Source organism: Neomonachus schauinslandi, chromosome 12, assembly GCF_002201575.2.
Source record: "Neomonachus schauinslandi chromosome 12, ASM220157v2, whole genome shotgun sequence".
Taxonomy (NCBI): domain Eukaryota; kingdom Metazoa; phylum Chordata; class Mammalia; order Carnivora; family Phocidae; genus Neomonachus; species Neomonachus schauinslandi.
The window spans coordinates 20312366-20324773 of record NC_058414.1 but is presented as its reverse complement, the minus strand read 5'-3'; the positions used below and the strand labels follow the sequence as shown (position 1 = coordinate 20324773).

At 39.8% G+C, this 12408-nt stretch overlaps 1 protein-coding gene across 2 annotated transcripts in view; it reads right to left on the bottom strand.

The window, feature by feature from the left end:
- Positions 1-12408, bottom strand: part of RELN (reelin) — a 516612-nt gene that overhangs the window by 210169 nt on the left and 294035 nt on the right. For both annotated transcript variants that reach the window (XM_021682887.1, XM_021682888.1), the window contains exons 9-10: positions 3962-4058; positions 934-1174 (exon numbers count right to left, since the gene is read on the bottom strand). In XM_021682887.1, coding sequence (XP_021538562.1) covers positions 934-1174; positions 3962-4058 — 338 coding nt within the window. The remainder of the gene's footprint in view (positions 1-933; positions 1175-3961; positions 4059-12408) is intronic.

The following is a 12408-nucleotide window of genomic DNA, read 5'->3' as shown; positions in this document are numbered from 1 at the left end:
CTATTCCGCCATCATCTCAGTCAGTCCTGAATCTTCTCTATTCCCTCTCCTAAAAATCTCTGAAGTCCATCCACATTCTCCCCTAAGTCTGGCCAACATGGTCTCCCCCTGGATTTCTGTCACCAGCCTCCTCTGTGGCTCCCCTACCTGCACTTTCTCCCTTCCATCCCATTTTCCATCCTCAAAGGTATATTTAAAAAATAAAATCTGATGGCCAGACTTATTTGGAGCAATTCGGTGACTCCCTATCACCTTCAGGATAAAATTCATACTCCATAGCAGCTTGCAAGATCTTCAAGGTTTTGTCACGGGCCTTACCTCCACATTTAACCATCAAAAGTCTCAACTCAAAATTTGTTAGACAATAGACTGAATGTTGTGCAAGACCTTGCTCCGTGCTCTTGCCGTCCAGGCCTTATATGTATGATTTCTGATTCTAGAAACAGTACTTCTCCCATCTGGCCAACTCCAAATTACCGTTTGGTCTCTGCTCAGATTCCCAATCTGGAGCACGTTCCTAATCCCTTGAGACTGGATTCGGTATTGTATATTGTACTTCCAGAGCTCTAAACTTTCCCAGCAAATCATAGAAATTATATTGTTTTGCATTTGCATGTTGACTTGTCTAACTACCCCCACGGAGTTGACAGCCACGTGAAGGGAAGGAACATATCTGCCCTTTTGTGGTTATACTCTCTAGGTTCAGTCCAGGACACAGCACAGTGGGGCCTCAAAGATACTTACTAAATGGATGAATAGGTCAGTGTTTTTTGTACCAATGACTCCCCATCCTTAAAAGAGAAGGTAACATAAATAAGAGTATTACTTATTCCTTTACTAGTGGATTTGGTAAGAATGGTTATCTTTGTCTGATCTGGTTGATTAAACTTTAGGTTTTAGAGGGAAGGAGAAGAAACAAAAAAGAGCTCAAACCTTAACTGTAGCTCCCGGGAAAAAAAGCCAGTTGCCCGTGTCTACTGGATCAAGACTGTCTTCTAAAATGACTTGTCTGTGAGCTGAGTTGATGATCAGGATGTTATCTAAGGCCCAGCAGGCTTCATACACTTCGCCTACATGGAGACTTTCCTGCTTCCACTGAAACTGGACGTTCTCCCCTTTGGTGTCTTCAGGAAGGTAGAGGATGTGTATGATGGTGCTGACATTGGAAGGGGCTCTGGAATATACGGTAAGATGGGAATTGGTGCCACATAATAAATAAACAATGACGCTCAATGGTATCCACTTTTTCCTTCTTGTAGATCAATTTTGTTTTTTAATTAAGATTGTAGTTTCATTAGCTTAACATGATACGTATCACAGATTAAATACTCATAATCCTACAGCCCTAAAATCTTTTAGTATATGCTGATGATTAAGATGTTCCTATTAAGTGATGACAGTTTAAACATTAAACGTCTTCGAGAGCTCTTCTCTTAACACAAAGCAGACACCGAGCATATTCAAGTAAGCCAGTAAAGGAATAATCAAAGAGAAAATGCACACACTTGATGGTGTCTGCAAAAAATCAAGGTGTCTGCAGCACAGTTTTTTGCATGTCGTAGACACTCAATCACAAAAAACTCAAATAATCTCACAGTTGATTTTATTTGATACTAAAAAGGAAAAAAGAAAAACTATAAAATTGACTTCTTAATTTTGATTCTTTTCTTGAAATTTTGTATCTATGCTATTTCAAAATCTGTGTTTAATAATAATTACTTTGTTTCTCGTAACCAGATACATTTTTATTTGTTTTGTCTATATCAGTGTGAGATTTGCCATGAAAATTAAACACTCTATATAATTCTTTACAACTTGATGCAGATCAATCTTTAAAAGCTTGATATAATTTAACATGATTTTTATAGTATATCTGTTAGAATCTAGGCCCTTCTGCTATGTGATAAAGTACTTTTATTAAATATTTTATCCTACCAAAGTAGAAACCTGCTATAGTAAAAATGATTGCTTTAGCCAAGATTAAAAGTGGTACTAAAATGCAAACTAGTATTACCCTGGGCTTACTATAAATCAGTTTTGAAAGGACTACAGAAAAGACATATTTTTCACTCACCAATGAAGCACATATATATCCAAAGAATTGTCAGTGTAGGTTATAGATGGTGTACCTTAACTTCGGGGGTAATCAATTGCCTTTACTTTTAAAATATTGCACAATGACTATGTTTTTAGCTTCAAAAAACAATTTAAACCAATGAAAATAGTACATTTTAGTTTTAGGAAGTGACTGAAAATATGTTCACTCTGATCACTACTACTGGTAAGGAAAATTTGCATTAATGAGCATGATAGCTTGGAGCACGGTCTAAAATTGAAAGTCTCATTTAGTGAAAAACCAAATGGAGTCAGCTGAATGTGATCTTCATATGTTGTAATTTAATGTGTACATTCACTATTTGTCATATCAAAAATGTGTAGCTGTTTTCCAGCAAGAAATGTCTACTACAATTTACCTAAACTATAATACATAACTACTGGATAGAGAAAAAAATGGAGGTTAGGATAAAATTTTCAATATGCTGCCTTGTTTACAGCCATTTATATAAATAAGTATTTAATATGAATGCATTTTCATAATAACTACTAGAAATTAGGAAGAATAATAAAATGCTGTTATAAAATTGACATAGCATGTCAGAGCTTGGCTTGTACCCAGTCCTTACAGATTATATGGTATCCTGCCTCAGAGAGAGATAGTCTATTAAAATCCATGAGGTAGGGGCCCCTGGGTGGCTCAGTTGTTAAGTGTCTGCCTTTGACTCAGGTCATGATCCCAGGGTCCTGGGATCCAGCCCCACATCAGGCTCCCTGCTCCACCGGGAGTCTGCTTCTTCCTTTCCCACTCCCCCTGCTTGTGTTCCCTCTCTCGCTGTCTCTCTCTGTCAAATAAATAAAATCTTAAAAAAAAAAAATCCATGAGGTAGAATCACTTTTCTCAGTTTCTGGTTGGAGTAGACCTTGGACATGTGACAGTTTTTTAAATTTGAAATACGACTAGAAACTTTGGGCAGATTGATTTAGCTTTGAAGACTAAGAATTTAAAGACTAATATTTACTCTTCTTCCCTAAATAAATCACAATCCTTTCAATAGGGAAATACGGTAAGGAAATTAGCATGTGAAGAAAGAAAACTGTACAAAACTGATGGAAAATGTTCTACTTGAGTTATATGAATTTAAGAACTAAACCAATCAGACTAACTACTTTATAAAAGTCCAAGGCAGTTTTTTCTTTTAAATATCTTACCAGACCTAAAATTAGGCATCCATTTTGAATTGTTTTATGATTTAAACTCTGCAGAAGGAGTAAATATCATTTGTGTTTTGCTAATTTAACCAAATATTTTCAACTTGAGTGAGCTTCTTCTTTAAGCATCCTACCTCATTTCCTTATTGAGGGATTTTTTTTTTTTAAATAAAGAAAATATAATAAAATGACTATAAGTTGCATCACAATTATGATAATAGAATTTTAGAACCTGCCTTTGGGAGGTTGGATGGGAAATGACAGAACTAAAGATTAGATGCAAAAGCCCCAGTGGCTATGAACTCATTACCATCCCAGACTGGAAGGAATTTACGCGGTAATCTCGTATATTCCTAGGCCTCGGAGCCAGCCCATAGCCCGGCCACCTAGACAGTAGAGTGATGTTAATTTGTGGAGGATTGCATCCTAAAAGTTATTCTCTCAAATATGCTTTTATCAAAAATGGTTTGTTACAGCTACTATGAACTGTGGGAGGTTCTGAATGGAAAATGATACTTAACAATACTTCTTCAAACAGGGCAGAGAGTAATATGTGCAGGCATGTAATTCAGTGTAATTAACAACCAGAGTACTTGAACGTGCAGAATAAAATCGGTGGCAGAATGAAGGCAAACCGGGAAGTAGAAATCCACTTACGTCAGGATTTATGAAACTACTTGAAATGATAACAAACCTAATTCTCTCCAGCTGAATCCAGTCTCCGGTATTATTCTTGGCGTACGACACAATGATGCTGGGGTCTGAGTAACTAAAGCGACATGAACCTGAGCCTGTAAAGAGCAATCACAGTAAGTTTCAAAGTTAAAAAACAGCGTAATGCATATTATCCGTCCTCCTAAATGTGAGACGATTTCGTAACAATTTACATATTTATTTAATTGCTTCCCCATTCTTCCAACTATGCTGAAATTTCTTTGGTTCTGATTCGGTTCCCAGTTCTGAGAAATACTATTGGATAAATAACTTTAGGGATCAGGAAAAAGGCAAGAAAACTGCAGGTTTCTAGAGAGATATATGAGTAAACTAAATTATAAAAGAAACAGTTCTATGCCGAGAATATATAAATATTCTCGAATGATTAATAATGTCATTATGGTTCTTGCAAGTTAAAATTAATTAATAGCGATCGCATTAAATGGTATATAAGTCATTAAATGGAACGAGGACTAAAAGCACCATTCTTCTGCGTGTGTGTTATTTAAATGATTAGATGGCATGTGAGAAACTAAAATACTGGAAAGAAAATTCAAGTACTAAATGAATAAGAACTATTAGATATGATCGATATTATTCTACTATAGTGCAACATGAAAGATTTAAAAGACATTATGTCCCGTTGTGAACATTTGGTGATTATTTCTCACTCTGATTTTCCATATTGGAAATATGACCAAAGAAAGTTTTAAAACTCTGACAAGGATTTGTTTCTATGCATTCAATGAATTCACATAATAAAACACAGCATGACTATCATTTCAAAGATCTTCTCAGAATACCCTAAACAGCCATGAAGCATATGCCAGAAGTAAGTGAATAGCAAGATTTTTTCATACTATATTAAAAACAAATGAACCAACAGAAGAAGAAATAGTGCAATTTATGTTTTACTTTCACCCATCTGCTAGAGGAGCCTCGGTTTCAGCAAATGGCATCTGTTGACGGTTTTTACATTTGTAGTTCTCAGGAGTTCCAAGCTTTAATAGACTCATTTATTTTATTTCAGTGGTGTTTAGTACAACACCAGTTAATCTGCAATCGCCAAAGCTGGCAATGTGCTCAAAAGCCAAAAGGCAGCTTTCCCAGACTTATTCTCACAGCCAAAATGTGGGTGCAAAAAGTATAAAAGAAAGGGTATTCGAAGGACAGCTCCCCAGCAACCCTACACTCAAACACAAACCCACCGTATTCCATTTTGATCACTGCTAAAGTTTACCTTTCATAAGCAGCTGCTTAAAATAAATATCAAGCTGTGAGGCTGGAACTGGAAGGGGCCAGGATTATGGGGGACAAACTTCAATACAAACAAGAAGAGGGACTGGCAGACAATCTGTTTATTTCAAAACAAAGTTCAAATCAGCCTAAAGAATTTCAATGGTATGTATGTGCCTCCTTCATGTTGTATACACCATAAGGTCTTTTTTTTTTTTTAAGATTTTATTTATTTATTTAACTGACAGAGAGAGAGAGAGACAGCAAGAGAAGGAACACAAGCAGGGGGAGTGGGAGAGGGAGAAGCAGGCTTCCCGCCAAGCAGGGAGCCCGATGCAGGGCTCGATCCCAGGACCCTGGAATCATGACCTGAGCTGAAGGCAGTCGCTTAACCAACTGAGCCACCCAGGTGCCCCTACACCATAAGCTCTTAAAAGCAAATGTTTAAGGTGAATCCCTGAAAAAGAAACAGGTAGAACAAATGGTGACCAAAAATGTTCCTTAGAGAATGCAATTCCTTGCAAATTGCTTACAAATTAAGAGAGAAGGACAGTTGATAAACACCAGAAAAAAAAAAAATGTGTCCAAATACGACTTTGACGACAAATATGACTTCTCTCCTATTTCCTTATGCTACCAACTTAATGGTGGGAAATTTAGTTTATTATGCACCCTTAAAACACAGAGGCACCTGGCAGGTGACTCGCTTTTCCTCAGCCACTTAGCCATTAAATTCTTGCATATCTATAATATTAATACCTTTATGAATCCATCTTCCCCTCAGCATTATCAATACACCCTCATTAGCTCAGGCCAGGACTCTGCAAGGGTGATTAGTTAGCCTCCCAGTCTTCTGCCTCAGGCTTCCTTCTCTGGCCACATTGTTGCTAGTACTCTTCCTACAAGCAAACTGACTCATGTTACCGCCCTGCTTAGAATCCTTCAACAATTCCTCAGGACTTTCAGGAGAAAGCTGCACTTGCACCCACAGTGGACGAAGATGCACAGTTCCTAGAGACCAAATGTGTACCCCACAAACAGAACTAGCCCAGGGTCACTGTAAAGGGTTTCCATGTGAAAAGATGGTCAAAAAGGGAAAGGGACTCCGACACAGAGATGGACAACTGGATACCAGGACCAGGGGGTGGGATACGAGGGGCCAGTCCAAGGAGAAGCACCCACTGCCCATGCCCCATGCCCAGAGAACTGAAGAGGGAGGGCCTGAGCTGGAAGAAGCACCCCCAAAAGAACCAGTCAGCTTTGGCTATCTGCCTCACTCTGAGGCCACCCCCACCAAACTCCCATTCCAAATGGTGCCAGTCCAATGAGTAAATGATTCCCCACTCCCACTCTCAAATGATTCTCACATATAATGGGTACAATTTTTCTTCACATAAACCCTTCTGGATTGCAACCCCACTGTCACCTAGACTTCAGCCAACAGAACAAGATTTTCCTTGCCCAGACTGACAATGGTTGCTTGAGCCTGTGTGGGATGAGGAGAAGAAAGAGTTAATCAGTGTTCCTGTGCCCAGGTGGCTAATGCCACCCCCAATTCCCCTTCCCTGTGGTGCCGAGCTGTCACAGACCTCAAAGCACCTTTTACGCAGTAAGGAGGCAGTAATAACCAGCTGCCACCTGCAACAGGTACCTCTTTCTTCCCCCTCTTAAATCAAAGATCTTTAATTGCCAACACTGAAATTTAAAACCAGAAAGATAAACCCAAATGTCAAATGCAAAGTATGCTCTTCTTGCAGATCCATTTTCTCCCCCTTTAGGTCCCTTCCAATGTCATGCTTCACTCTAAAGTAGCAAATTTGCAAGGATGTAATGAACTACTGAAGGAGGGAAGATAATTCAGGATCATGGTCAAGTATGGTCTGCTAGCCATACTGTTCTATGGTTTAAGAAATATATGCATTGCAATATAAATACAAGCCATCTTTACTCCTCTGCTAAAGCAGATATCTACATAATGCCCTGCAACTACCTTGCAACAGAACAACCCTTCACTAATGATGTCCTGAATTTGTGCTGCAGAATTTGTGCCATTTTAATAGCTTGCTTTGTATTATCAAGTTACTATAAAAATACTGGATTATTTTTTTAATTTTTCAGAATTTTAACATACAATCGTAAGTCTGAGTTCATTCTTATTAGGTTAAGAATGCAATACACACAGTTAAGAAAAACAGAAACACAGACATTAATGCCCTCATCTCTCCGTCCACAAATCTACCTGTATCATATTCTCCATCCATCAACCAGTGCTTTCTGCTTGCCTCCTGTTGTAGAGGTTGAAATGTTTTTGTTTTTGTTTTTTTAAAGATTTTATTTATTTATTTGACAGAGAGAGACACAGCGAGAGAGGGAGGGGAGTGGGAGAGGGAGAAGCAGGCTTCCCGCCGAGCGGGGAGCCCGATGTGGGGCTTGAACCCAGGACCCTGGGATCATGACCTGAGCCGAAGGCAGACGCTTAACGACTGAGCCACCCAGGCGCCCCGAAATGTTTTTGTTTTAATCAATGTGAACTTCCTCACATGGTCTAGATCCCACCGCCTCTTGCTCCTTAAAACTTCCCCTTTCTTTTCCCTGAATCATCCATCTCTTCCCATGAGTTTCCCGGATCATTCCTGTCATCATACAAACATCACAGAAACATACAAAGCATCTCCCATCTTAAAAACAAAACAAAACACTATCTTGATGTCACCCTCTTTCTTCTCCTTCTCATTCTATTTTTGTTCCTCTGTACAGCAAAACTCCTCAAAAGGGTTATTCAGTGATTGTCAAAACTTCACATCCTATTCTCTCCCTGCAACCTTGCCCCCACCCTCCGCACAGGCTCCTGCTCTCAAGGACTACCCTTAAACTCACTGGGGGGTCCATGTTGCCAAATCAACAGATCCCAAATTCAAGGTACTTGACTTCTCAGCAGGATTTGTCACAGTCGATCTCTGCCTTTCTCCCCTTGGCTTCCACTACCTTCTCGATTTTCCTCCCCCTTTACTGGCTGCTGCTTCTCAATCTCCTTTATTTCCTGTTTCCTTCTTGACCTCAAACTGTTTTAGTGCCTTTCTCTTTCTTACGTTCATCTCCTCCTATGATGATCTTTCCTACTTTCAAGGCTTTAAATAACATCTACAACAGATAACACCCAGGATTATACCTCCCATGAGGTTCCACACTTGCAGATCCAAACTGCTATTTATCATCCCTAATGAACATCTCAAACCCACTACATCAAAATTGGAAGTACTGGTTTTCCGCTTCCCCAATAGCTACTTGTCTTTTCATTTCAAATGAAACCACTCCACAGGCTCAAACAAACGAATGAACAAAAAACCCAGGAGTCATCGTTGGTTCTTCCCTTTCCCTCATGCCCCATTTCAGCCCATCAGACTGTGCTGGGAGTTCTGCCTCCAAAATATTGTTTAGCGTATGTCCCTCTTGACTGCTACCGCCTTAGTCAAGTCATGAGCATGTCTTGGTGGTTTTCCTGCTCCCTCTTTTATCCTCCTGTCATCCATCATCCTCACACCAGTTGGGGGGGGCGGGGTTTAAAATGTTTTAACAATTATACTGTTCCCTGCTTAAAACTGGCTCAAGGCTTCTCAGCACCCTAGGAACAAAAGGGTGAGCTCCCCATCCTGATATACAAAATGCTTCATGATCTGCTGTCTTGTACATCTTAGACCATCCCTTGTACTACTCTTCTTCTCTTTTACTATGTTCCAGCCATAAAGTGCTCTGGACTTCCTTTCTCTTCCCTGAACACTCCATCATCCCAGGATTTCTGCTCTCCTTCTCTCCGCCTGAAGCTACACTTATGATGTCAATTTTCTCACACCCTAATCTCTCCTTATTCCATTCATATCTTTCCCCACTGACTCTCCCCTGCCTGGGTCCCTCTTCTCCCTCAGGTATCTGTGCAAATGTCACCTCCTCAAAGAAGCCTTCCCTGAGCACTCAATCTAAGGAAGCTTATCCCAATCACCAGGCATCCTCCATCTTATCACTCAGCTTTGTATTATTCATAGTACTTTCAGTATTTAAATTTATTGTGTTTATTTAATTGTTTACTTGCTCACTGTCCATATCCTGTTAGGCTACAAGCTCCATCAGAGTAGGAACTGTGTCTGTCTTGCCCATTCCTTATGTCCCTAGTACCCACAATGATACTTGGTACACAGTAGGAGCTCAGTTACTCTGGCTGGATCATCAGTAAGTTTGCTGTAATTTATTTACTTCAAATTGTCCATTTCTTCATTTTTACTGAGGTATGTTTCTACTAAAAAAGGGAACTACAAGGGGCGCCTAGGTGGCTCAGTTGGTTAAGCGTCTGCCTTCGGCTCAGGTCGTGATCTCAGGGTCCTGGGATTGAGTCCCACGTCGGGCTCCCTGCTCAGCGAGGAGTCTGCTTCTCCCTCTCCCTCTGCCTGCCGCTCCCAATGCTTGTGCTCTCTCTCTCTTAAATAAATAAATAAAATTTTTTTAAAAAGGGAACTACAACAGTAGATGAGACTTAAGGACTTGCTACTTGCCTTCAAGAGTCAAAGTGGAAAGTCATTTAACAGCCTATTTCCTCACCACAGATTAACGCTGGCACTGTTGTAGGGTCACCCGGGTAATAATTCCCCCAAATTAATTAGAAGATGCCCTAAGAGGACTTAACTGGTTCTATAATCCAGTCTGCTTTTGGAATAAAAATATCAGAGACAAATTACACCAGTAATTATGGTCCATTTTTGTCAGCCAGATAAAGTAATGTGAAGAATAATGATAGCCAGATGAGTTATTTTGCTTATTAGTAAAGCCTTATTATAATGGCCTGGGATAATTGAAAATAAGCAATTTGCAAAGTCATACAAGTTAGTCATAAGCCACGTAGAGTATCACCCCCAGGGTACGAGTTCTGAGCTCTTCATCAGGAATCGGTTTCTACTGCATGAAAAATTTCTCTAATGCAGTATCTTCTTGATTGTGACATTATCATGTCTCTTTAAGTTGATTTGTTTCTGTTGGAATATTTGAATAGTTAACACACTGTTTTGATTTGTTTTTTCTCAGAGAGAGAGAGAGTGAGGGACAGAGGGAGAGAAGAATCTTAAGGAGGCTCCATGCCCAGTGTGGAGCCCAATGTGGGGCTCAATTCCACAGCCACCCTAACACACTGTTCTAAGAGGGGAAAACCCACTTTGACATTTAGGAACTTAGTATAATTGTAACCTTACAGAAAAATGTTGCTTTTTAAATAAAGTTTCTTTATTTATTTAAGCAATCTCTGTACCCAACATGGTATAGATCAAAAGTCACATGCCCTTCTGAATGAGCCAGCCAGGTACACTGAAAAATGTTACTCTTAATTTTAATATTATGGATTAACGAGAGAATCTTTGACAGCAGGTGCATGTTAATGTGTTATACAGGTTTTTTAAAAAACATTTATTTATTTGTCTAGAGAAAGAGAGAGAGAGAGCTAGTGAGTGGGGGGAAGGGCAGAGGGAGAGAGAGAATCCGAAGCAAACACCCCACTGAGCACGGAGCCTGACGCAGGGCTAGATCTCATGACACTGAGATCATGACCTGAGCCAAAACCAAGAGTCCGCCTCCCAACCGACTGAGCCAACCAGGTGCCCTGGTGTCATACAGGTTTAAACATATTTAATTTGTCTCACACGAGGGAAGTGTACATGATAATAAATTCAATGTTTGTTAGCATTACTGATAGCTCTATGTAATTTTTTCACTTTACTTTTTAGAGTGAAATTTCCTCTGATACAAGGTATCTTTCAGAGAGGCAAGTCTGCATAGGGGATAGGAGAGGATGGGGGAGGCAGGCTGTTAGGGTTGCGATCTGGGCTTGGACACTTCTTAGCCACGTGACCTTGGGCATGTCACTTAACTGTTCTGTGCCCAGTTTCCACATTTGTAAAATGTAAATCATAACAGCAATCTCTTCATAGAACTGATGCGACGATTAAGGAGTTAACACAGGAAATATGCCTAGGAAAGAGTTCTTGGCCCACACTATTTAACAGATTTCAGCTATGATTCAATATTTTTTGTTTCACTTCACAAATTCATTTATCATACAAAAGGAACACATTTCTGACCATACTTGTTCTTAGGCTAAATATTAAATTGAATTACTGCTTATCAAAGAACTTATAGTGCATTTTTCCTATGGCTTCTTATATTTTAGGGCTGTTTCTAGGCTCTTCAGTGGAAATGTTATAAATTCAACACAGAAATAAAATCTGAGACTAAAATGAATAAACTACTTGTTTGTTAGCATTACTGGTAAATGTATTCACGGGGAAGAGAAGGGTCTACCTGATAAGAAAAAGCGCTCTGGGAGAAGGATAGCAAGACAAATCGGTAGAAGCAGATCCATTTCATAAGATCCATATAATTACTGGAGTGGAGTTGGAGATTTGATCTTACAGTTCCAAGCATCCAAACAAAACAGAAAATCTGACAATAAAGAAAATAAGGTCTAATAACGCAAGGGAACAATAATGGTTGCTACGAGCAGGTAGGTACCACCATGTGCATGCCCACTTTACAAGGAAGGAAACAGAGGCAAAGAGAAGTTAAGAGACATACTGGGAGGTAAATGGGATTTGGAATTAGATAGACCAGAACCACGCTTTTGACCACTTCACTGTAACTGATTCCGGGGAACAAAAGCACGCTTAAAAAAAAATAGTGCTACAGTTTCACAGGGTCACAGCAGGTTGGGAGAGGTTTCTGTACTGCAGCTTCTACTCAGGCTTATTTCTTGAGACCATGGTGGCCTTTTCTTGGTACAGAGAAGAAAACCTAAAGAACTGAACCACCGTTAGCCTAAATATCCTGCCAGTCATCAACTCTGCTTTCAGGTTTTACAACAGGAGATGAGTGAAACTCCACCCAGAAGAAATGACATGTTGGGGCGCCTGGGTGGCTCAGCTGGTTAAGCATCCAACTCTTGATTTCAGCTCAGCTCACGATCTCAGGGTCGTGAGATCGAGCCTTGCGTTGGGCTCCATGCTCAGCACGAAGTCTGCTTGAGATTCACTCTTTCCCTCTCACTCTGTTCCTCCCCCACATGTGTGTGCTCTCTCTCTCTCAAATAAATAAATCTGAAAGAAAGAAAGAAAGAAAGAAAGAAAGAAAGAAAGAAAGAAAGAAAGAAAGAAAGAAAGA